The sequence below is a fragment of the Gymnoscopelus braueri genome, assembly GCF_963280865.1.
Source record: "Gymnoscopelus braueri genome assembly, chromosome: 13".
NCBI classification, from domain to species: domain Eukaryota; kingdom Metazoa; phylum Chordata; class Actinopteri; order Myctophiformes; family Myctophidae; genus Gymnoscopelus; species Gymnoscopelus braueri.
The window spans coordinates 35,079,991-35,107,635 of record NC_137615.1 but is presented as its reverse complement, the minus strand read 5'-3'; the positions used below and the strand labels follow the sequence as shown (position 1 = coordinate 35,107,635).

Genomic DNA, 27,645 nt, shown 5'->3' with positions numbered 1-27,645 from the left:
GTGTGTGTGTGTGTGTGTGAGTGTGAGTGTGCGTGTGCGTGTGCGTGTGCGTGTGCGTGTGTGTGTGTGTGTGTGTGTGTGTGAGTCAAAGGGTGAAAGGGGAGGGGGCACTGCACTGCTGTGCTCCACAATCTATTATTAAAACATGCTCACCGCACAATGTTTCAGCACCTGTACCCAACACACACACACACACACACACACACACACACACACACACACACACACACACACACACACACACACACACACACACACACACACACACACACACACACACACACACACACACACACACACACACACACACACAGTCTCTCTCTAACAACAAGCTAACGACCTCTGACCGACCAACTCATACATGACTGACATTCAGGGAGACACTACACTAAAACAGCACAGATAGAGAACAAGGAGCTTGAGCTACAGGAGGTACAATGACAATGAGAGAGTGAGCCAATCGTCACAGGGAATCCAGCTAATTCAGCCTCAGTTATACTTAGTTGCGTGCCGGCGTCGTGCTCAGTAAATAGCAGATCTACAAGCTCCCAACGTGTCACGAATGTGGCGCGTTGTGAGCTTGTAGATCTGCTATTTACGGCATGCAACACCAACGTGCAACCAAGTATAGATCAGGCTTAAAGGCAGAGAAACAGGCAGCGAGAGATCAACTGCCTGGGAATATTACACAGCAAAATCCTCAATGTTCATTTCATTCTGAGAGTGTGGGCTACAAATCGAACCATTCCATTTGGTTTCATTTTGTACACTTTGAATTACAAATGGATAAATTAACACTGAGGACTTTCTGTGTAGCTATGTTATATTATTCCACGCTATCTACCACCTCCAATGCAGTTAACCACGTAACCCCTATATCAGTGGTTCTTATAACTTTTTAATTCCAAGGACCCCCATAACTCTTACTCTCAGAGTTACATACAGTACCGGGTCCATTTGCAACGCCCTCAAGGAACCCTGAGAGTCCCTGGACCCCACTTTGAGAACCACACTGGCCTATACTTCAATGACTCTAAACCAAACCTCCTCGCTGAAAAAAATCTACAAGCAACATGTTGTGTTTATGACACACACGCACACACGCGCATGACAAGCTCACTACGTGTTGTAAGTATATAGATACTCTATTTTTGTCGCCTATAGTGACATGACCAAAATAGGGTTTTATGTGCTTAGGTATCACACTCAACTCCTTCTGGACCACCTCTCCGACGGGAGAGTTCACATCAAATGGAAAGTCACAACTGTCAGACGATTACTCACGATATGTGTTTTGTGACCCACAGCCCAGGATGGACCTGACCTACTTAGGTCATCATACCCAGGTGAGATTTACAGAGACACAACGTGCACCTTTGTGCACATCCTGCGTGTGCAGCTATGCACACTTGCACACACAAAAATGCCCCCCCCCCCCCCAAACACACACACAAGCTAAATGAGACTTTACTCATACAGTTTACTCAATAGTTCAATAAATCTGTTTATCTATCAACTTGATTTAGTAATTTTGGCAAAAGGCCCAAAATGCACATACAGGTATCTGATTTGTCCTCTGATGATGCCAATCAAATGATCTGTACATACAGTATTACTATGATGAGTATATGGATTTTACATGCTTTGGAATGTCAGTGCATTATAGCGGGTCTGTGGTGGAGGTTAAGGTAAAGTGGATGCAGCAACACCCAGTTGGGTGGAACAAGATTATTCACTAATACATTTTTATTTATTTTTATTTCTGAATTTAGTAATAAGGAAAAAAATAAAAAGGTTTTTTTTTTTCTTAATAGAAAAGTGGTCCATGTGTTAAATTATTTTGTGTTTAAAAGGTGTCCAAAAGGTTAAAATGTTACATACAAGATCCCATACCTTCTTATCCACCACATCAGTATACGTGTTGCTGTACATTTAAACATAAAATACTGCCAGTGGCTTGAAAGTTTCTTTACAGGAATCTGTCTTTGTGTTCACTGTACTTTTTCTCTCTCTCTCTCTCTCGCTCTCTCTCTCTCTCTGTCTCTCTCTCTCACACACACAAACACACTGCCTTTTTTTAGTAGTTGAACACACCCTCAATTCCGTGAACGCACTTGGTATACACAGCACCGTACGTCATGTGAGTGGCCACTTGGGGGGGTACAAGGGGCAGTGGGGGATTTAAAGGGAACACACTTGCCCTTATGCAGACAGCACTATGCAATGATAGATCATGGGTCAGCCAAGATTGGTTAGTTGGTTAGCGCACAGCAATGCATTCTAGCTAAGATGCGCCTCTTGAGTGGACACTGTTACTGACTCGTTCCCTTGGCCCTTGTTGTCGATCTCATAAAGTTCACTTGAGTTTTTCAGAGTAATGGAATGGCACTTAAGATGGCATTCCCCGAAGCGAAGCCATCAGACAGAGAGTGTGTTAAACGACTAATGAAACACACCCACACTGTACATAGGGAATCTCCTCTGAAATGTACTTCCATGAAAACATCACTCCTGACCAATCACAAATGACTCAGGAGGAGGAAGAAATTCTGGGAGATGATCTCGGACTGTCGAATATATATATATATATATGTACATGAACTACTGTATTACCTACACACGTGTGCACACACACACACACACACACACACACACACACACAAACACACCCACCCCACACACACACGAGCGAACAATTAATCAGATCCATACTAATCCCCATGTGCAGTTGTAAATACTGTACCGAAGCACACAAGAGTTCCATTCAGTGTTGCGTTGACCCCTCCATGCTATACGTGTATCTTCCTCTCCTCTTTCAGTTGAAATGCCTTCATCCTCTATGTCAGCTCCCTCTCTGACACCCCCTCGTGCCGGTAAGAGTTTTGTCCAGGCTGCACGTACTCTTCTGTCTTATCCCAGTCCGTCACCCATCCTGCCCCAGCCCCACCAGCCCCGCCAGCCCCGTTGGAACCGGCCACTTGTTGGCTCATCATGGCCCCATACTGCCCGCCCCCGCGGTACATCTCCTCCGTTTCATTGGCCAATTCATCCTCATCAATGATGCCGCACTTCTCCTCGCTGGTGTCCTCTATGTCCGCCCACGGCTGCTTCTCCCCGGAGGCAAAGAGTCCTATAGCAACAGAAAAACAACACGACATATTGCTACCTCGTATGGGGCCCGCATTCATTCAGAGTCATGGGGCTTTTGGATGCCCATCTCCCAATATACGAAACCCTCTAAGACCAGCTGTCTTTTTCTGTACTTTTCACATTGAGGTACGGTACTCTACGCTCACAGAGGGCAAGAACTTTTTCCATTCTGTTGAAATCTGGAAAGAAAAACGCATCACGGTTGTACAGTGCCTCTGTCAACCAGTTCCCATTTACATCTGTGTCTGTATACAGTAAGAATTAACAACTGAGGATGTCAGTATCATGTCAGGGCCAGTATCATGTCATTATTATCTCAGTCAGTGTCATGGTCAGTATCATGTCAGTATCATGGTCAGTATCATGGTCAGTATCATGTCAGTATCATGGGCAGTATCGATATTGACCATGATACTGACATGATCATGTCAGCATCATGTCACAGGGATGTCAGGCCCTGTCACAGCCCTGTCACAGGGATGTCAGGCCCTGGGCGGTAAGGGACCCGAATATTAGATAGGGGCACTGGCTCATAAAGGTTGACAAACACTGTGTTAAAGTATCTAAAAACAGATACTACATTTCGGTCATTTGACCTTAATGGTATCTTGTGTAGGTCAAAACAGTACAACAATTTTCCAACTACATTTTTCTTTTTATGTTTTTTTCATAAATTAATGTCCTATTTTATTCTTTGTCATATGATGACACCTGATGAAGTTGGACCGAAACCTGTGTATAAAACAACACCGGGAAAGCATCTACAAGCTCACAGGGAGCTTATACAGTAGATCTGCTATTCTCACTATTTATATTTTATAAGTGTTTTTATAAATGTGCCTGTAATGACTTGCCCAAAATAAGGACGGTAGGTTGAAAGTGGTTGAGAAAGTGTTAGTTTTTTAAATATTGAACCAATCAAAAGTATTAACAAGAGCCTGTAACTAAATAATTATACTGTATTCATTGGAACGCAGGTTGTTTCGTTTCTTTTCTTTTCCATTCCTGAAAAGTAATAGTTTTGGACATACAAGGTTTCTGCCTGACAGCGACAATATAAAATGCTTTCTCCTCTTTTCCTTTTAGAGGGGGCGTTTATATCATTTATTTAGATAGGAGAGTAGAGACACGCAGAGCGGGGGGAGACATGTGACAGGAGTCAAACTCAAAGTACTGTCCGTGTGACCAGTGGTGGAAAAAGTACTCACATTTGTTACTTAAGTAAAAGTATCAATACTGCGATGTAGAAATACTCTGTTATAAGTAAAAGTCTGGAATTCTAAATGTACTTGAGTAAAAGTGCAAAAGTATTGGTATCAAAATGTACTTAAAGTACCAAAAGTAGAAGTAGTTATTATGCAGAATGTCCCATTTCATGTATAAAAATCTTTTGAGAATAGCAGATCTACAAGCTCACAATGCGTTGCATCGCCTATCTAAATTGCAGTGGAGTAAAAATATAATACTCTGAGATGTAGTGGAGTAGAAGTAAAACTATTGGATATATGAAATACTCAAGTAAAGTACAAATTGTACTTAAGTACATTACTTTCAATGAGTAAATGTACTTAGTTACTTTACACCACTGCTTGTGACTCATAAGGAACATACAGTGTATGGTCAGTGTACTAACTGGCTGCACCACCAGACTCCCCGCATTCATAATACTCTTATTTCTTATGTAGACATTTGCATCTGTTCAGGTTACATGTATGGGTTCAGAATTCAGCTGTTTATGTCTCACAGTTCAAACAAATCTAAAATCAGTCAAACCAGTCAAGCAATTAAATGAATGACAATATTTAGTTTCTATTACTATGACCAACCTTTGCCATCTCTCGGGAAAGCCAATGGCACATGCTTGCAAGCAATACATCTAAATTGATATTAATAGTTTAGCAATAGATTGCAATATTGCTCACTACGCCATTTTTTGGGGCAGAAGTACAGTAGTACTGTATTTAGCCTCAACAGGCATTAGAGATAAAGTGACATAAGAAGTGAAGTAAAGTGTCTTAAGATGTGTCTCAATAGGCACTTTTTAAGGTGGAAATACATTATTTTGTCGAGGACACGTCCCATGACACTTTGTCACCAGAGCATAAATCAGGCGTTAGTATGTCATTATTATCTCAGTCAGTGCCATGGTCAGTATCATGTTAGCATCAAGTCAGTATCATGGTAGGTATCATGTCAGTATCATGTTCAGTATCATGTCAGTATCGTGGTCAGTATCATGGTCAGTATCATGTCAGTATCGTGGTCAGTATCATGTCAGTATCATGTCAGTATCATGTCAGTATCATGTCAGTATCATGTCAGTATCATGTCAGTTAGTATACAGTACATACCATAGAAAATCACTCCCCCATAGTGAACAACGGAGGCGATGAGGAAGACACCCTGCCACTCATCACGTGTCTGAAAATAAAGAAAACAGGCTAATTTAAGAACAGGCTCGATCATGGACAAGACTTTGCCATCGAAGTACCATTAGACAAAACATTACAAGATTTTATTAGTCAACCTCAAATGTCACTGCATGGGAGCGACTCAATTCAACAGTTATGGAAAAACGTGCGGTGTGAGCCAACAATTGTTCACATTTACTTAAAATATATATAAAAGGTATGATGCTCTTATGTCAGCTATAACATCACAAACTGAAATGGGGGAAATATTTGCAAATCAGCTTGTATGGGGGAGTTGCTTGTATGGGGGAGTTGATTGGAGTGATTTATGTACAGATGGTTTTATGTCTACGCTCAGTTCTAGATATAGGTTAATCCAATTACATTTCTGGAATCAACTCCACAGAACCCATCCAAACACCACAATTATAAGCCCAATGTCCCACCCCTCTGCTGTAGGTGTGGTTTGGACAAGGGGACATTAATACACTCCAATTAGCAGTGCCATAGGCATCATGGGTTCTGAAAAGGGGCAACTTTACACATTTAAATCTCAGTAATAACCATGCTTATGCTGTATCATATGTTAATTGCACTGTTTAGAATAATTGTTTCTTTTATGATTGTGTGTTTTTATATTGCTATTCATTTGTTACAAGTTAAGAATTCAAATTACGTTTTCATTTTGGAACAGAGCTAATGTACCTTGTGTTTTGTCATGGCTCCGACTATGAGAGGGCACACCATTCCAGATAATGTTCCCACTCCATTGGAGATGCCCATCAGGATGCTGGCATAGCGAGGGGCGATGTCTAAATGATTGACGTTGAACCCTGAGAGAAAGAACGATAGTTACGCATTGTAACTCTAGTTCTATGATGACATAGGCTTCGCCACCTGTCAGGCTCAGTGGGTTAAACACTAATCTTCATAGAACCACAAAGATGAATTTTAAGCCATAGAGGCCAAAGCCAGTGTGTAATATAAAACACAATGGAAAAGGCCCTGTTCATTTTGTAAGGGTTTAACTACGGTGGTGAAGTGGATTCAGTGTCAATAGCAGATAGATATATACGGTACGGTACATACATTGATATTGTTGCTGCCAGTTTTAAAGTTGTTCTTCGCATTCAGAATAATGTTTCAGTTGCATTTCTAATTATAGTCAGGGATCAGGGATATGCTCTGCCAAATTAAACCAATCATGAATCAAAATTCACTCTAGGATAACATTTAATTAAGTCCATTCATTAAAATGTCTCATGTTTCAATCTACAGTATGCAAAAACATTATAATATTCATATTATGAAACGGTCTCGGGAGAAAATATACACATTAGCCTGTCTATGGGTTTTGGTTGTTTAAAAAAAATGGTTGTTTAGATAATAAACGCCTTACCTGAGATAGCAAACCCACTAAAGCCCACTGCAAGGACCAAAAACGTAATGGCAACAGCCTTTGTGTGAGAGAAACCCACCACCAGCAGTAGAGTGGCCTCCATTCCAAATCCTGAAAGACATTTATAAAGAAAATATCAGAGACGCTGGGGGCTCGTCGTTCCTATCTTCCTCTCCCTTTGTCAGGTTCAAATCCATGTGGTTACATACGTATGTAAATACTAATTAACTATTATTTTATCTTAAGAATAAAATACATTCATAATACAATTATGTGCTATAATACTGTAATTTCCCTAGCTCTGGCAGCAGCTTTATTGTTTATAATCAAACGCTCAAAATGCATGTGAAGTTCCTTTCCATTGTAAACCTTCACAGTGGAAAATCAGACGGTGAACTTAAAAAAAAGGTCCAAGGCAGCTCTGTTCAGTTTAAGTAGAAAAAGCCTTTATTAATCCATCATGCCAAGGAATAAAAAAACGCAGGTGACCAACGTGTTTCGGCCAGGAGGCCTTCATCAGGGTCCACTCAAAATGCAAGTTTCTGAATTCAGCAGCTGGTTTAAAAGCGAGAAGGTGTTGACCACATTACTTTTTGTGTGTTGGCTTCCTCCTGCCAAATTACATTGTTATGTTTTTCATCACTGTATTATGTCGACAGTATCGGCACAGTCTCCGGGGGTGGGGGGAAAAAGGCAAGAAAAAATAGAAAACGTTTTTGAATTTTATGGAGAAAATAATTCAATTTAATATCTAATATTTATTATCACCCGGTAGAGAACATATCATATTAAGGCTCAGTCCTTGCTGCAGCTGGCCCAGGTTTGAATCTGACCCGAGGCCCTTTACTGCATGTCCTTCGCTCTCTCTCCCCCGCCATTTCCTGTGTCTGAATAAAGGCATGAAAATACCTGAACATTAAAAATAAAATAAAATAAAGATAATTAATTTATCTCCCTACATTATATTAGCAAATACATGTTTTTGACACTCTTTTCTTTAATTATATGTATAAAAACCCACAATTCTCGTATTTCCCTCCCCTCCGATCTACCGCCCTGTCTCTTCTGCCCTCTCACCTCCACAATTCATCATCTTCCTGACGTTGGTGGTGGACATCAGGTTGTGGGTTCTCAGGTAGTCTGCCAACTGGCCACCAATGGGCACAATGATGGTCATCACCAAATGGGGCAAGGCTGACACAGCGCCCACCTATAAGTGAAACCGAGAGAGAGAGAGAGAGAGAGAGATGGGGGTGTTATAGAAGCCCCTGTGACCCCTCCCCCTTGTTCCCCATCCCTTGCCTATCCGAAAAAACTAAACAAAGAAACACGCACACCCAACCCAAGAGACTACGGCAGGAAAATCGAGACAAACTTTGCTACTGCCTGCAGTTTTGTTATCAAGTCAGTTGAAGTGGTTTAAAAGTGGCTGAGTTCTTACAGCAGATTTCAAATGTGAAAGTAAGAGAATCAATTGTACTGCATAGAGTATTAGAGTGTAGCAAGGCATCACTGAGGAATAGCAGATCATTCTAACATGTGTAACACAACAATGTAGTACACATAGCATACATACAGTAACATTATATCTCACCTTGCTGATCTCAAAACCAAAGACTTCCTCAAAGTAGGCTGGCTGGCTGATGAGCAGCAGGTAGAAGGTCCAGCTCCTGCAGAAGTTGGCTACGATGATGGCGTACACCGGCATGGACGTGAAGAAGTGCCTCCATGGGGTTTTGAATTTCTGCCACCAAAGAGGAATAGGATATGATTGGGATTCACTCGCAGATGACAGATGACATTGCTAAAAGACTAGAGTCGGGTGACTGTGTGTGTGTGTGTGTGTGTGTGTGTGTGTGTGTGTGTGTGTGTGTGTGTGTGTGTGTGGGTGCGTGCGTGTGTGCGAGTGTGTGTGTGTGTGTGTGTGTGTGTGTGTGTGTGTGTGTGTGTGTGTGTGTGTGTGTGTGTGTATGCGTGTGCGTGTGCGTGTGGGAGTGTGTGTGTGTGTGTGTGTGTGTGTGTGTGTGTGTGTGTGTGTGTGTGTGTGTGTATGTATGTGTGTAATACTGTGTATGTGTGTGTTAGAGAGAGAGAGAGAGAGAGAGAGAGAGAGAGAGAGAGAGCAAGAGAGAGAGAGAAAAATGCTCCACTGTCAAATTTGTGAATGCATGCATAGGCCTAATCAATTTGATCAACCATCGATCAATGCAAAAATGTTTTGATTACATTACAGACTGAGAGAAGACACATTTTCTGCAGTATTCTGAGTCCAACCTTCTCGAGGCAATTGCCCTAGTGGCCCCTAGTGGCAGAGTGGCTGTAGCCCGTGTGACTACGCCACTGCATGGACTAGCTGTGTAGGCCTGTCACAATTATTACATAATCGCCTAATCACAATTATTTAAGATAATCGCAATAATCTTTTGCATAATCGTCATCATAATCACTTACATGTTGAAAATGTTTCATATATTTTCAAACATAAAAAAAAATATGGAAATAGCCAATCTAGCTAGATCTGCTATTTCCACTATTAATGTTTATTTCTAAGCGTTTAAGTGTTTTTATGTGTCATTTGTCATATCTACCCTGTGCAACTTTTTTTTACGAAGGGTAAAAGCCAAACAGAAATGTAATTTTTATTCACAAATGTTCCAATAAACACGATTAAATCGTTAATCGCAATCATTTGAGTGACAATTAATTGTCAAGTAAAATAATAATAGTGACAGCCTATAGCTGTGCAGCCTTCCATTTCTACTTCCACCACACAGAGTGCTGGATTGACTGATCTAGCATCATGTATTATAACAAAATGAAGATAATGTTGAAAAACAGTGGAGTATTACTTCAAAGCAAATGTATGCATTTTTATGAATTTTCTTTATAATGTCTGTACCATGTTGTGAAAACAGAGTACGTAGGGGTAAATGGGTATATTTCTGTGCAGTATTTGTGTTTCACAACCAGTGTCATACCTTGTTAGGATCAAGGAACCCTGTCGACTCTCCAATTGCATCTTCTATGTATTTCCTCTCCTCTGGTGTGATGGTAGGATGGGCAGCAGGACTCTCGTATGACACCAGAACCCAGAATAAATACCAGAATATCCCAAAGCTGCCTGGGAGAGGGAGGGAGGGGGAGAGAGAGAGAGAGAGAGAGAGAGAGAGAGAGAGAGAGAGAGAGAGAGAGAGAGAGAGAGAGAGAGAGAGAGAGAGAGAGAGACAGAGAGAGAGAGAGAGAGAGAGAGAGAGAGAGAGAGAGAGTTGAGGTAGAGTTATTCTATAATTGATTCATTAACATTCATATTAATAAATATGAGGTGGTACATATGTGTAATATTTCATCCCACAACACCCAGAGGATGGTCTGTCACATCAAACCTTTGGTGTACTGTATGTCATGTAAATGAAATTGAGCACAACTTGAGTAAATTACAGCAATTACTGAAAATGAACGTAAACTTTTAACAATCATTATGGTGCTATTTATAGAAAATAACACACAGCATCTGTAAAAAAAAAGGATGATTTCAAATTATATCAAATGACTGTTACTGTACTAACCATAGACATAGAATACTGAAGGCCAGCTGCAATACTGCACCAGTATCCCAGCTAAAGGCATGGCCACCACTGCACCTGCATAGGACCCTATAGGACACAGTTCAATACAAAGCAGACATTTAATTACAACTTGCTCATACAGTACGTGTAAACTTAGATTCTTAGAGCCAGGTCGAGTGTAGAGAGACAGCTCGAGTGTAGAGAGACAGGTCGAGTGTAGAGAGACAGGGTAGAGTGTAGAGAGACAGGTAGAGTAGAGAGACAGGTCGAGTGAGTGTAGAGAGACAGGGTAGAGAGACAGGGTAGTGTATAGAGTGTAGTAGAGAGAAATAACCATGAGCAAAAGGTAATGAAAAGAAAAGGAATGCTTTCTGGAACATGGCTAGTTTTTAATAGTGATTTAAAAGATATAAGGTAATCAGTGAGGCGAATTGTCTCAGGTAGAGCATTCCAGAGCCTAGGAGCTCGCACGGCGAAGGCCCGATCACCCTTAGTTACAAGGTTTGAATAACGGACTTTTAAGAGAACCTTGCCTGAGGACCTCAGGCCACAGGGAGGATCCTAGGGGGGCAAGAGCTCAGAGATGTAACTAGGAGCAAGACCCTTTCGAGCCTTAAACGTAATTACAATTATTTTAAAATAAAAAACAACCGGAGGCCAGTGAAGTGGCCTTTTTGGTGTTGGTTAGAAGCCTGGCAGCAGCTTAGAGTGTAGAGAGACAGGTATAGGGTAGAGAGACAGGGAACACAGATCTCCAGTCAGAATCAAACATTACAATTAAAGGACCACTTTGCTCATTTTCAACCTGATATCTTCATAAAATTGGTCCTCTATAATGCTTATTATAAGATGGCACTATTTTTGTCAACTCACTCTGTGTCTCAGAGGAGGGCTGTGCACTGTTCAGAAACCTGCCTTCCAGTGACATCATCGATGGGGAATCGAAGCTAATAGAACTGTAGGCTTTCTATTCCTGGAAAGGTAGCATGCAATAATTAAAACAAATGTAATCTCATAAAATGACTAAACCTGCCTACCGATGATGTAACTGGTAGGCGGGTTTCTGAACTGTCCACAGCCCTCCTCTGAGACACAGAGTGAGTAGAAATGGTGCCATCTTATAATGAGCATTAGAGAGGACCAATTATATGAAGATAAGGTTGAAAATGGGTGAAGTGGTCCTTTAAGTTGATGACTAGTATCCAGCCAGCTACTGGTGCACCCCTAGACATTTCTTTAGCCCAGTGGTTCTCAAAGTGGGGTCCGAGATCCCCAGGGGTCCTTGAGTGGGTTCCAGGGGGTCTCCAGCAAAATGAGGAACAGTTAACCTTCTTTAACACAATTGTATACGTTGGATATTCGGAAATAGCAGATCTACAAGCTCACAACGCTTCACGATTCGACGCGTTGCACACAATCTTTTCAGATGGGGGTCCGTGGCCAAATACATATTAATTTGGGGATCCTTGATATGAAAAGGTTTGAGAACCACTAAATTGACTTGTCTGGAGAAGCACACTGACAAGCAGAACTAGAGAAAGGAATAGTGCTCGCTTGTTGTTGATATCCTATTCTAGACGTCTCACCACAAAAGGCTGTTGTGGCCAGTCGACTTCTCTCCAGAGGGGGGGCCCACTTAGCCCAGATCCCATGGCAGGCTGGGTATGAGACCCCCTGTGGGACGCAACACAATAAGCAAACAGGCTCACATCATCACATTGCACTCAAGTTCACGTACATTGGGCAAATACAGACACACAAACCTGAAAACATCATACACTGGCACACACGCTTATTCTGCTATGCATGTGTGCACAAATGCATTTGTGCACAGACGGACGCAGGCACGCGCACACAAACGACACCCACACGTACAACGTACACATACACATACACAGCAACACCTCAGTCTGAATTGATCCTTTTGTAACTCTGAGAGTGTACAAATGTAACGCAAATGCACACGCGTACGTACACCAGTCATACAGAGCCACACAGCGCTGCGTACCTCGACAAGTCCCTGGCATATCCTGACCAGGATGACACAGCTGTAGTGGCAGCGAGCAGCAGCTGGAATGAGCATATTAAGGCAGGATGTGGCCACTATAGCAAAGCCAAACACCCTGAAATACACACAAAGACAAACAAACCGCATCAACCTGAACACTTGACACCTCCAACGCAGACTGAAAGTCTGTGCTCATTAACTCACATCCAAAAAAGTATTCCAAGTTTAGCGGACAAAGCCTACTGCAAGTGGTTCTCAAAGTGAGGACCCCTCAGGGTTCCTTGAGGGGGTTCCAAATGGACCCTTACAGGTCTGTAACTCTGAGAGTTATGGGGGTCTTTGAAATTACATTTGAGAACCACTGCTAACGCAAACAGCAGAGAAGAAACATAGCCGCTGTATGTTTCTGCAAACCACTGATACGTTGCATCTCAAAATGCAGCAGGTTTGAGTCCTAAGAGTTGTCCTTGAGCAAGGCACTGGCTGAGCATGTGGCCGGGAGACTTGCTCAGCCGGGTTGAGTTGCACACTGATAGGCAAAGAGTAAATAATATCATCGATGTCAGGCAGAACCCTTGTATCTCCATATTTCACAAGTAGCAAAAATAGACGATCTGTGTGTGATACATTTGAAAAATTCAGAAAGTTGTCAAGTGTCTGTGAATTTTATAAATATATAGCCAATGAAAAGTGTTGACACGAGTTGTGACAAAATATTAACTACATTAGAACAAGGAAATGTGTGTGTGTGCCAAAAAGTTCACAAAATACAAAGTCATGACATTTAATATACTGTAATAGATATCTAACTCAATATCTGATATTTGGTAGTCAATGGTCAAGGTAAAGAAGATAAATTATAGATTTACACATTATCATACATAAAACAAAGCAAAAAATCTGGCCCGCACTCACGTTGCATAGTGTTCTGTCACTATGAACATCAGATCTCACCAAAAACAAAACAAAAAAAGCTATTAAAATATGCGATTTAGCGCAAGGCCCAGGTGCAGGCTTTTATCTGCGGTGGACCTGGGATGGAGTTATGACATTTTTCTACTGTACCACTCGTTCTAGGATATCATAACATCATAGAAAAGGTAAGAACCCCGTGGGGCAAAATTCCCCTTTAAGTGCCTTGCTCAGGGACAATGCGAAACAAACTGGGGACCTTCTGTTTTCCAGGCGGCCTCTCTACCCACTCAGCTACGGCAACCCCCCTATTCAATATAGAATGATGAGACTAATTGCCTTTGAAAGCTTGTCTCAAGCTTCCCTGCATTATGTATAGTAGTTGTAAAATGATGATGTCAACTGACATCAAAGCTTCGCGTTTGCATACTTCTAGGACACCCTTGTTGTAAGTTGTTGTGGAGATGCTCACCTGTTGGCTGCAAATCTTTGACATATAAAGCCACCCGGAATCTGTGTGACGATGTAACCCCAGAAGAAGGATCCATGGATCATCCCTACTGTCTCGGGATCCCATGTGAACTGAGCAGCCTGGAATGACAAACATCAGGGGTCACATTCAATACTGTTCTACAGGAAGTGGAGATCTTGCAATTTGATAGTCAGTGCTTATAAGTTAAGGTAAAACGCGGTGGACAATGCCGTTGGTGCATTGACCGTTTGACGACTCGACTGCGAGAACCTCAGTCTCTCTGACTGAATCGTTTACTTTTAGGGGGCAGACCTAAGAGGGACCTAATACTTTGTTGCAGGTTAGTTATGGCAGTCAGTAGACAAATGTTAGTCAAACAAGTCTAACAACAACACAGCCTCCCTGTCCAATCTATAGCTACCGCGCAAATCACAACGTGGTGTTCAGTAATGAAGCCATTCAGGCTTACTGCTTGTGACGTACGTACCTTGACTATGGTCTACGTCTCCATGGCCAAATGGAAATAGAGATTTTTGTTTCAGGAAAACAATGTTGGTGTAGCAAAAAGATCCACTGTATTATTACTTGTTTTTTACGTGCATAGATTTTCAACTACAATCCATGACTTTCCCTAACCGTAGCCCTAGGTCCACAGTGTTGGGCAGGTACTTTACCCGTGCGCCACCTGAATGCAATTATATTTATTTAATATTCTGAATAGTTTAAACTTGCCTAATTGCTGGTGAGCAGTTGTACCCATGTTGAGTTTTCCCTATCCCAAATATGACCCCTAAGGATTACAATATTATCCCAGTAGTTAACAAATCATAATTAGCACACTTTGCAGCCACACCAAATGACACATACTGTGGTTTGTTATTCGCCACTTACCACAAGTACCTCCTTATTCCCCTTAAAGACCGTATGGTCATTGACCATGCTAACAATGGCAACGCCCAAGTTACACCTGATGCCAAAGGAGATGCAGAATCCCAGGCCAGACAGGATGGCGATGATGTAGCGCCGGGGCAAGCCGAAGCAGGTACAGTCCACAACCGGCAGCTCTTTCTCCTCCACCAGCTCAGGACGGCCCTCCGCTGATAACTCAATGGTCTCTCCATTAGGCTGCGGCTTCTCAATCAGTCTAGAAAGAGACAGGGGTGAATTAAAGCAATGGTTCTCTCAAACTTTTGTGGAAATTAGCATTCTTGCGAAATCCGGTGTATTTACACAGCATTGTACTGTATGTGGGGTGTTCATTAATATGCGCTGTCCCTTCCAAATAAACATATTCCAAAAATGTCTCCTCATTGACTTACAATGCATGGTGAAACAGCTCTCAAAAAACACTCTTAGCACATTAAAACTGATTATAGAACATCACAAAACTCGATACGGCATTCATTTGAAAATGTCAACTTCCTGTTAATTTTACTATTTGAAGATCTGCATCCACGGATCCAGTCCAAATAGCTAAATCAACATAAAGTTGACATTTGTCGTGGGTTTTGCAATGTTATATATTGGCAGAATCGACTTTGTTTGTATTGTTGGTTTATGTTCTGAAAGAGTGACTTTGATAGCTGTTTCACCAGTTTAAGTCAATGAGGAGACAATTTTGTATTATCAACTGCTACTCAACAGGGCAATGGAGCAAGATGCTGTACATGTATTTCGCCAAGTCATCGAGCTACATCACGCATGATCACGGCAAGGTAACTACACAACTAAAACCTCTACTAAAGTGTCATTGCACTTTAACCATGCCCCAGCATCCGTATTGTGGGGAAAGCTTTCGCAGAAAATAGCAGATCGAGTTTGTCGATCGGCAGAGAAAACAGAAAAGATACTAGTATACAGCCCTGAGGCACTCCGCTCAACCATATGGGTTTTAAGTGGTTAAAGCTATGTATTTTCTATTTGCACACAGGCATCACAGTAACACTGCAGGACAAATGAAAGAAAGATAAAGGATGCAGCACATTTTCTTGCAAAAAAAGAGAGCTAACACCGGTTTGTGGAGAATCATTATCAATAATTGATAATGATTTTCCACTCTTCTATCTGAATGTTTAATGATGAGGTTAATGGAAACATCATGTGCACATACACAATGCCACACACACACACACACACACACACACACACACACACACACACACACACACACACACACACACACACACACACACACACACACACACACACACACACACACACACACACACACACACACACACACACACACATATGTTTCGGTCAGTCTGACTCAGCGTGTCTCAGTGTGTGGAACCAGCTGTCACTGGCACAACCTCTAGGAAGAGAGAGAGCCATGACGTCACAACGCCACATTCCCACAATGTCCAGTCCTTCACCATACTGTACCAAACTGTCTATTACTGGTCCTTCACCATACTGTACCAAACTGTCTATTACTGGTCCTTCACCATACTGTACCAAACTGTCTATTACTGGTCCTTCACCATACTGTACCAAACCTACTGGTCTATACTGGTCCTTCACCATACTGTACCAAACCTACTGGTCTATACTGGTTCTTCACCATACTGTACCAAACTGTCTATTTTTTTGTCCCCTTTTTAGGGGGCATATATTAGTATTTGAATATCAACCACTCCGAGTAGTTTCTCAGATGCAAAGAAGCTGCTTTTCAGATGGGCATTCAGGTGTTGGCTGTGCATTACTCATTCAGTTTTTGAGACAGACATTTTTATCGAAACTTCTCTATTCATAATGTATCACAATTCATGTATCACATGTTGCAATTTTCTGCAAAACATAAAGTAGTTTCATTCCAAAATGCTGTATCCATTCCTATTGTCATTGCTGTACATTCATTATAAAATATAGTGCATCCGCTTCACAAAATGCTAATGTTTTTACAGTTCCAACTATGCTTTATAACCCACAGCACCCCAATATATTAAACCACCTTAATATCATAACACCCTAAAACGTTATTAAAACATCCTAATAGCTTTATTAAAACAACATTATGTCTTTATTTTATTACTTTTCTTTAGTGTAACAGCAGTAGGTGTCTTTTTTTTCCAAATGGAAGACAATCTGACTCAGTTTTGTTTTGTTTTTTTGTATTGAGTGGCTCTACATGAGAGCCAAACAGAGAATTCAGGAGAGAGGCCATCTGTGTACTACAACACACACACACACGCACGCACGCACGCACGCACGCACGCACGCACGCACGCACGCACGCACGCACGCACGCACGCACGCACGCACGCACGCACGCACGCACGCACGCACGCACGCACACACACACACACACACACACACACACACACACACACACACACACACACACACACACTCACACTCACACTCACACTCACACTCACACTCTCACACACACACACACACACACACACACACACACACACACACACACACACAGGCTAGACATGGTGGAATACAATTTTAACAGTTACAATATCTAACAACACGCGTTACCCAACACAGGTGTGTGTGTGTGTGTGTGTGTGTGTGTGTGTGTGTGTGTGTGTGTGTGTGTGTGTGTGTGTGTGTGTGTGTGTGTGGTGTGTGTGTGTGTGTGTGTGTGTGTGTGTGTGTGGGCGTGTATGTGTGTGTGTGTGTGTGTGTGTGTGTGTGTGTGTGTGGGCGTGTGGGCATGCGCGCACATGCGTGCGTGTGTGAGCGTGAGCGTGAGCGTGTGTGTGATTGCATGGGGACACACTGCGTGCATTGGCTGCCTAGTTGTCCAATGGGCTGATCCAGTTACCCAGTGAGCTGGAGAATCGTAGTGTGAGAAAACAGCAGAAATCACAACAAGGATTGTTTTCCCCCCGTTCCTCCATGCAATGAGGATAGTACCATTTTCGACAAGGCCATTCCAATTTCATCTTTAACCCGTTTCTGAAACAAGTGTGTCTCCAGGTGCTCTGCAACTTCTCATCTGAGCAAGAAACTCGGAAAAGAGTCGATTCACCTCCTCAAGGCTGTCTGCACTGCTAGACTTTGAATAACTTATTAACTTACAGTATGTTGACAGAAGACAAGTCTCTAATGCCGATCAATTATTCATCTGATTTTGCGGGGAGATAAATGATTCATGATACAGTAGCTTTCATTGAACTCTAGTATTTCCATCTATCGCTCAGTCTCTCTGTCTAGGTAGCTATCTTCTTAACTGAAACATATTCCCTATATACAGCTGTGTAGCTGTGTTTGCAGGTTGTTCTGGACTCTGTTTTCAACAAAGTAGATTCCATGAGAGATTCTGGAGAGATTTCTCTATGTGCACTCAGTGGGAGCTATGTTGCGGGAAATAAATACAGAAATCTGTTATTTTATGTCTAACGCAGTGGTTCTCAAAGTGGGGTCCAGGGACCATCAGGGTTCCTTGGGGGGGTTCCAAATGGACCCTTACAGGTCTGTAATTCTGCAACTGTACAAAATGTGTAAACTCTCAGGGTTGAGGGAAATTAAAACGTCTGAGAACCACTAGTCTAACGGGAAGTAGAAGGGAAAAAGAACGCATTTCCCTTTTCTTTTTCTTTTTTACTCTGCATGAAAGGTTGCAGCCTGACTCTTTCTCTGTTTTCCATGCAATCCTGCTGTCTCCTCACCCTTCCTCTCTGGCTCATGAGCTGCGTGTGTGATTCCATATTGCCTGTCCACCTCCCATTCCCTCTCTTAATCTGTCACAACCTTCAGATTAGGATTACAAATGATTTACTTCCGGTCAAATGATTATAGAGATTCACAAGCTAGTGCTGGGCGTGTATGGCTGTCTACTGTACTGCTGCAGTCAGAATCCATTCTTCTTCCCTATCACTTTATACAGTAGGAAATAGGAATAAGGTGCACAGTTAAATCCATCATGTTTATTTCATACTCTCATGGCAGTTTACAATACTGAAATACAGAATAGAAAATACTGTCAATGTGGGGGCCAGCTGGGTCCTTGAGAGTGGGGGTTCCTGGGGGTCCCCAGCTAAAAGATGAATAACCAAAAAGACCCTTCTATACCTCAGCGAGTGTACACTCCTCAGCATTAAATCAACACTGAAGTGTAGATTGGAATCCCAGGGGGAAAAATCATATGAAATGGGGGTGCATATCCAAGTCATATTAAACTGGGGTTCCTCAAAAAGGTTAAAAAGGCTGAGAATCACTGGTCTAAACAATTACTCTGAGAGTGAAATGATTGTTGCGCCGTAGCTGTAATAATGTGGCATTTTTTGACTACTACCTTCATTGCCTTCAGTTTCTGTAAGCACTCGACAATGCAGCGAATCAGCCAATTCAATTCAATTCAATCTTTATTTCAGACTCAGGGTCCATACAGCAAAACAGGATGACAATCACACAGTAAAAGCAATAAAATTGATATTAGTTGATATTAGTCAAATTATAGACATATTGCTTTACTCCGCTCAATAACACACATTGCCCCATCTCTTTCTGTTATCCTGTCTTCTGTACAAATCTAAACTTGTCAAGGCTAACACGTGACCTAGAGTGGAGCTCAATATCCCTGTATAGTGCCAAGGAATGCTGCAAGAGCACCCTCATTAAACCTCAAGACAGACTGCAGCCTGACACCTCCACATATGCTACAAGCTAACGAGGCTAGCCCACAGCAATAATTACTGTTAATTGCGGATGCTTTCCACTAAAGTGCAATCTTACTCTGCGTTTGTGCGTGTGTGTGTGTGTGTGTGTGTGTGTGTGTGTGTGTGTGTGTGTGTGTGTGTGTGTGTGTGTGTGTGTGTGTGTGTGTGTGTGTGTGTGTGTGTGTGTGTGTGTGTGTGTGTGTGTGTGTGTGAATCCCAAAATAGAAGTCTAGCTAGGGGACTCCCTGCAATAACATAGTGTTTTATGAAGGTAGTTAAGTTTCATTGGCACAGTATATTGACATAGCCGATGTTTAACAGATAGCATAATTGATATTACGGCATTTTATAAGATAATATTTGTTTCATAACTAATTTAGTTGTTGGTGTCAGTGTGAAAGTGACAGTATAATTACCCAAAGACAACTACTCTATTCGGGTGCCGATGTAGGCACATACCACATATAGGCTCTAATGTAGCCTGACAGCGAGTCGCGGGTTCGACTCCCGAGCCTGGCGGCCTTTGCTGCGTGTCACTCCCTGTCTCTCTCTCCCTGTTTCCAGTACTATCCATAATAAAGACAGAAAATACCTCAAAAATATATATATTTTTTAAACTGTGTTAGTAGTAAGTGAAAGTCTATTCATCATTCTACTCAAATGAAAGTATTTAAGTACTTGAAATGAAAAGTATCAAAAGTAATAGTACTTGTTCAACATCCATGACATCAGCAATGTGATGGCATTCCGTCCTCTGATTGATTGATTGATTGACTGATTGATTGACTGATCCTCAACCACTAGTGAAAATAGCCAATCTACAAGCTCATCACAGGTGGTTACGCTATGCGTTGATAGCTTGTAGATCTGCTATTTTTGCTATGTTTATAACATTTTTAAACTTATTGGCCATGCCTATAATGACATGCCCAAAATAGGGAAGCCAGGTTGACATGGTCAATGCATTTATCGCCTATTAAGCTAAGTGTTGATAGTCCAGTTTTGTTTGACCTTGGGACTCAAACTTTATTCGGCTTAAAAGTTTAAAAGCACTTGTATGAAACCCCCTTTTAGTAAATATAAGAAGTACTTGTCAAAGATGAATGAAGTGGAGTAAAAAGTCACATATATATATATTATTACATGTCATGATATATACTGTATGTAGATAAATTACAAATACCTCAAAATTGTACTCAAGTAGCTTACAGTAGGCTACTTTAGTAAAACTTACTTTTCATCTTGTCGTTTCAGGATTTAACTGACAACTACACTGCTTTCATGCCATGCTTACCTGCACTGTTCTTCCAGTCAGCTGTTGTCATACATATCTAGTAATCTAGCCTAGAGAGGACCTGATTGGTCTCAGCTGGCAACAATTAGCAATTAAGCCAGAAAACATGAGCAGACATCAAGGAGCCCCACACCCATAGGCATTCTTCACTACCATAATGACTATGGCATGAGCATACATGGAGAGTTAAAGAGGATCTCTGATCATTAAAAAAGAATACTAGGCTATTACCCTCCATAAATGAATGGAGTGTAATACAATGCGTGTGTGTGTGTGTGTGTGTGTGTGTGTGTGTGTGTGTGTGTGTGTGTGTGTGTGTGTGTGTGTGTGTGTGTGTGTGTGTGTGTGTGTGTGTGAAAATGAAAATAGCATAGGAAGAAGCATCCTAAATATCGCAGGATCAACGTTTATTCATGTTTCTGTTTTAACAATCATTTAAAGGCAGAGGTGCAGTTATATTTAGCCACGCCTGCGTCACTGTTCAGTGTTGGGTGTGAAGCTCTGGCAGACACTGCACTATGTAAAACATTTATTGGATCATGACAACTGCACATGGTGGGCCCTTTAGAACCGGGGGTTCCCATTTAATTTCTCTAACTGTATGTGTTTAGTTGGTGAAGGGTGATACGGAAGTCTAGAGCAGTGGTTCTCGAAGTGGGGTCCAGGGACCCTTATGGTTCCTTGAGGGGTTTCCAAATGGACCCTTACAGGCCTGTAACTCTGAGAGTATGGAACCAAATGGTTAAATCACTGGTCCATTTGGTTCTATACACTCTCAGAGTTATGGGGGTTCTTTAAATTAAAAGGTTTGAGAACCACTCAACCACTAGAGAAGCCATGACTGAAATTATTTCTCATATTTTGTTTTCTTTTTGAGAGAAAACAAAACATGTGAAATAATTATAACCATGTCCCCTCTGGCCTTCCCTGCTTAGATAATGTTAATGCATTTGTGATTACATAAATGCTATAGGTTAGGTTACAAACAACAGTATGTCAGGCTTGGCTTTCACTGGTGAATGACATAGGACTTTTCTTACCTTTTATTCTATATTAAATTCACCAATTCACAGAGCGTTCTTGGTAATCCTCTCATAAGAGGATGATACAGAGAGAGAGGGAGAGAGAGAGAGAGAGAGAGAGAGAGAGAGAGAGAGAGAGAGAGAGAGAGAGAGAGAGAGAGAGAGAGAGAGAGAGAGAGAGAGAGAGAGAGAGAGAGAGAGAGAGAGAGAGAGAGAAGGCTGTGGTGGCAAAAGTATTATATAATTCCAGGCTTGCTATGCTAGTCATTATTCATCCAGGTTCATCTATTCTATATGACTCTGCATGTCCCACCATCTATAAACAGCCTCTGTTTATTTATCTCTATTCAAAGTCATTTTCCTCACTTCCTGTTTACTTGTGCGGTGGAATTTTAGAGTCATGGAAATCCTCGTGCGCTCACGTTGTAACATATAGACTCAGCATATTGAATGGCCTGGCCACCAGCGGAGGCCGAGACCTTCATTATGCTGCGTTCATCTGTTAGAACATGAGCATAGTTGAGGAGTTTTTTTTTTTTTAATAACCATTGTCTGAATTGATGAAAATCTGCCCTCACACCCCTCCCCCCCATGAGGCTGTCTAAAATGATTACAGTTCATGAATTTCCCCTCTCTTTTCTACAACATGATCACTCTCTCTGCACCCCCCTCCCCCTCCCTCAAGTGAACAGATTGGGTCGCAGTGGGACTGAGTCACCTAGGGAGACACCCCCCCAACACACACGCACGCACGCACGCACGCATGCACGCATGCACAAACTCACACACACACACACACACACACACACACACACACACACACACACACACACACACACACACACACACACGCACACACACACACACACACACACACACACACACACACACATCCTGTTTTTCACTCTGTCTCTTGTAGACCGGCACGCACAACATATATATTTAAGCATGCACATGCCATATGAGATATGACCTTCAGAGACTTTAATGTACTAAATATCAAGTTATGAGCTCACACAGTAGAGCTCCTGGTCATACTCTTTGTATAATGTGCCACACGTATACAAAAACAATGTCTCTCTCTTTCTTAAACATACCTGTACATACATGTGCACTATCAAAGCATCACACAAATTACAAGAGTAGTAATAATATTAAATATACACTTACGGTATGGCACTAACCACAATATGATTATTTACACTATTTACAATATAGGCTGACTGCTAAACATTCCTCCAATGCCTTACATCACCTATGTATGACCTATGTATGGTTTTGTCCATGCAGAAAGATCCAGTATTTAGACCACTCACAAGGAGGGACAGAATCATGGAGAGGGAGCCAGAAAGAGAGACAGACAAAAACGAACAAAGTTGAAGAACACGTCTACGCTAATGTCCCTTGCATCTAAGCTTGAGGTCTTAGCCCACCGTCTCTAGTAATAAGGCATTCCTGTTTGTATCATATCTTACTCCCTGCACTTAATATGACATGATATGGCTAATACTACACAGCAAAATCTGGTGTGTTCATTTAACTCTAGAGTCGATTATAACACTCTCAGAGAATTGACTCTCCAGATTTTGCTGTGCACTACTAAATCTTCAACTACTTCTGTGACATCTATAGTCTATTTTTCTACTACTACGTGTTGACTTTGAAATCATTTTGTTAAGAAATAAGATAAGCCATAGTCTACTTCTTTTAAATATATTTTTTATGTCCTATAAATATTGAATAGAATTCAGTGAATTAAGATAAACTATAAGCTTTTGATATCAGTGTAAATTATCTGCAGATAAAAAGATTTCCCAAATTCTCGTTTACTGTTGTCAAAGTGGCTCCTCCTGTCACAGCCATCTGGGAAGCTTGCATGCCAGCAACTTGATTGGGGGAAAGCCAGCTAGCTTGTAGTTAATAGCCAATTATCTGGTTACTTATATTTCCAAAGGTAACCAAGTTTAAGTTTACATTTCCTGTTGCTTCATTATGCTAAAGCCTGCTTTAAAGGCCTGCTTTGTGGCGTGCCAGTGTCATGTGGCAAAAATAGCCAAGAACATAACGTGTTTAATTGTACTTGTAGATCAGCTATTTTCAGCGCATAACACCACTGTACAATGAAGTATAAAGTAAGCATAACTGATCAACTGACTCTGGCATCACCCTGACAAGCTGGAGAACTTCTTTGAGATGTACAATAAGTGAGATTTATTTTTCCTCATAATGTTCTGCTTTATTCAATAGTGGCAGTAAGCACAGACAGGAAAGGCAGAAGAGAGAGAAAGAGGGGATGACATGCAGCAAGGGTCCTAGGGTCAGATTCGATCCCGGGTCAGCTCCGGGAAGGACTCCGGGGAGATACTAGGTCGCCCAAATGTCAACAAAGTATTAATCTTTCTCAGTTTAAATGGACTGATGGAACTGACTTGCAAAAATGTCAACACTGGGCAAACAGAAGAGATGAATGCCTTTACAAAGAGGTTGTTTCCTGTTCCACTATTCATCACCTTCCCTCCTCTCGTGCACGCACGCACACACAACACTGTTATAAGTAATAGCTATTAAAGCCACTATTATACTATAATTTATCAATGAGTGATATCTAACAGGCAATGATGAACAGAGGCTAGTACATACTTTAAGTTTGTTACGATGGAATGGTTTGAAGGGATGGCAAGAGTGAGAGTGCACTTGACCTTACATTACTTAAGTTTATGCTTGCTGAGTGGAGTTTAATATAGAAACAGGAGATGCATTCTGATGGAGAAAATCTTTAAATAATTGATGGACTCCTGGCTGCTTTCATACAGAGGGATCACGGGTCTGTCTGTGAGGCAGTGAGGATGCTCACAGACAAACTCAGCAACTCACACATGGAGGGAATAAGGGATGCCCCTCCACCTCTCTCTCCCTCTCTCTCTCTCTCTCTCTCTCTCAGGCACGCACGCACGCACGTGCGGTGCACACACACACACACACACACACACACACACACACACACACACACACACACACACACACACACACACACACACACACACACACACACACACACACACACACACACACACACACACACACATGCACACACAATTAAATTCACTTCCTCTGACACCATTTTTTCACTACAATGGGAATGCATGAAACCCAATCAGAATCCAATCTGACACAAGTCATCTCTCATGCCATCCGCATGCACGTGGCTCACTAACAATCCAGTACGAAAGACAAATCCTGTGACTCGCGTGCCCTTACACCGTTAATCCCAGAGGTCCTGATAGGCTGAAAGTTGGCTGTGGCTATAGTCTTTCAATGATGGAAGGATGGGTGGATGAAGTGGGTGGGGGATCTAGAGGCGGAAGTGACATGGGATGGAGGTGGAGGGGTGTGGGGGTGGGGATTTGCATGGGCCAACAGCTGGACTGAAAAAACTGGCTATTTCAGGACGGGATTTATACGTTTGGTTGCTACCTCAAATCCTGAGAGAGCTCAAGCTTTAACCAATGGTTATTACGCATATCAATGTCTACAATCTGCCTTTTCAGTGGAATATTTACATCACATGTTTCTATGTTTCATCTTATGTACTGATACTACAGTTCATCCAGACCACACGTTTGTATCATTTGTTTGATTTTCAAAGATTACGAACCCTATTAATTATAAACTATTCAGGTCTCTACTTTTCCCATTTAGACATGCCCTGCAAAATCATCTGTTAATTTAACTCTTAAGGGTATAAAAATGGACCTTACCAGTCCATGTAAGGCAGTGGTTCTCAAACTTTTTTCGTGTCAAGGACCCCCAAATTGATGTATTTGGCCCACGGACCCCCATCTGAAAATGTTTTGTGCCAGAGACCCCCGGAAGCAAAGATTCGTGTTAAAAGTGTTCGCTTAAAAAACTATATATATATTCAAAGATTTGCAACAACAAAAAATAGATTTTTCTAAAATAGCAGATCTACAAGCTCATAGCATGGCATGAAGTGATGCCCTATGAGCTTGTATATCTGCTATTTTTGATTAACCAAAGTATAAAATATGGTTAAAGTGGTTAAAATGATTGTGACGCCATATTAACAAATGTTGCTGGGGACCCCCTGTACCCCCCCCCCCACACTTTGAGAACCAATGACGTATAAGGACCCTACCAGTCAATTATTTACAGACCCTAAATACAAATCTAAATACATGTTTTGTATAGGCCAAAGTATATGTTAACAGTGTGATGTATCAGATACTAATTCTTTGTCATTGTTACACCTATGTCATTGTTCATAGGTTTCATAAAGTCATGGATCCAGCCCCAGTGGACGACTGGATGGTGTGTCGACCAGGTGATCGACTTTCAATTCCGACCTTGCATTTCTTTCAGTCTCTGTCCTCAGTTTCTTGACTCTCTGCTGTTCTATAAAAAAATAAAATAAAATAAAACGTAGGCTACTAGAATAATATTTTATAAAAACAGCTTTTGTCAAGATACTCTGAGTTATTATATTTGAAAGCATTCCTAGGAAGGCAATAGGACCATTTGGCTATTATAAAGACACGGTGATGTTTCTTTTTACCATTCTAATGCTTCTTGGATAGAAAACATTTTGCCACTTTTATTTACTGAAAAATATATTTTCAAGAAGCCTAAATTGGGACTTTTTATGGTAGGGCCTATAAAATCTACAAGAAAATAACCTTATTTTATCCGTAGGTCACTAAATGTTTTATTAACTGTAAAAAATAGTTACGTCGGAATCAGCTGAAAATGCATGTGAAGAAAGAACTAGACAGAAAATCTGATGAAATCAGTAATGATCAATGTGCCACTGCTTCTACTTTCGTTCCATCTGGTCAAGCTTCCACCAGCTAGGACACGAATTACGAACGGCAATATTATGTAAGCTCTTAACTCAGACACGAATAGACCTCCACCTTTAACTGACACATCGGACAAGCAAAGTAGCAAACAGCCAAAGAAAAGAAAAAAACGAATTCCAACAAACTAGCCTATACACCACCAACCCTGAATCTGCATCAAAGTATCAAACTAACTACTGCGAGCATGTTTTAGGCCATGGCAAAGATTTTCCTCAGTCGGACTATCTCTCTCCATCACTGCACTGTCTGGGCCAGATGTTGCTGTCCCATCAGCACCACCATTCAGCCTCCAGGTGCGCACGATCAGTCCCTCCTCTCTATCTATATGAACGGGATGTAAACTGTCTAACTGCTCTGACTTGTCCGAATTGATTGAAAGTAATAAAGATATATATATTTTTAATTGTCTAACAATAAACCACCGTTTTTCAAATAACAGGCGCACCGACAAAAACTATATACTTATCATGGAATCACACCAGAAGACAGCAGTGGGCTGAGGTGGATTAGTGGCGCACGCTACACGCAAACTATCTCTCGGCAAATGGGTTTAAAGCGGACCTAATAAATTGGGGAGGTAAATTCAACAAACTTTGAAGTTGCAGGATGTAAGGTACCTGTGAATCTTTCCCAGAGTTTTAGCCGCGGCCGCCTTAAACCTGTCTGGTCGGATGTCCATCCTAGCTGATCCTCACAGCCCCAAAGAAAGAGACTCTCCCGTTGTCCTGCACTATGTCTACTCACTACGAACTGTCCTGCTTCAACGCGCTCTGGTGCGCTCTTTTTTTCCCCTCCCATCGCTCTATCGCCCCCCCTCCCTCCCTCCTCCCCTCTCCCTCTCCACCATCCCCTCCTCTCTGCACCAGCACCACCCTCCAGTGGTGTAAAGGTAACTGAGAACATTTACCCCTACTGT

The 27,645-nt window shown here is 41.7% G+C and overlaps 1 protein-coding gene across 1 annotated transcript; it reads right to left on the bottom strand.

Annotated features, from left to right (window-relative positions):
* Nucleotides 1–2,837: 2,837 nt before the first annotated feature.
* On the bottom strand, nt 2,838–27,408 carry slc17a7a (solute carrier family 17 member 7a; the record flags this gene model as incomplete). The annotated part of the gene is made up of 13 exons (XM_080446240.1): nt 2,838–3,130; nt 5,502–5,571; nt 6,267–6,394; nt 6,961–7,071; nt 8,038–8,170; nt 8,555–8,704; nt 9,939–10,077; nt 10,523–10,613; nt 12,113–12,200; nt 12,535–12,649; nt 13,919–14,037; nt 14,810–15,062; nt 27,347–27,408. The coding sequence occupies 13 exons, from the start codon at nt 27,406–27,408 to the stop codon at nt 2,838–2,840; spliced, it is 1,752 nt and encodes a 583-aa protein (XP_080302366.1).
* Between the last annotated feature and the right edge of the window lie 237 nt (nt 27,409–27,645).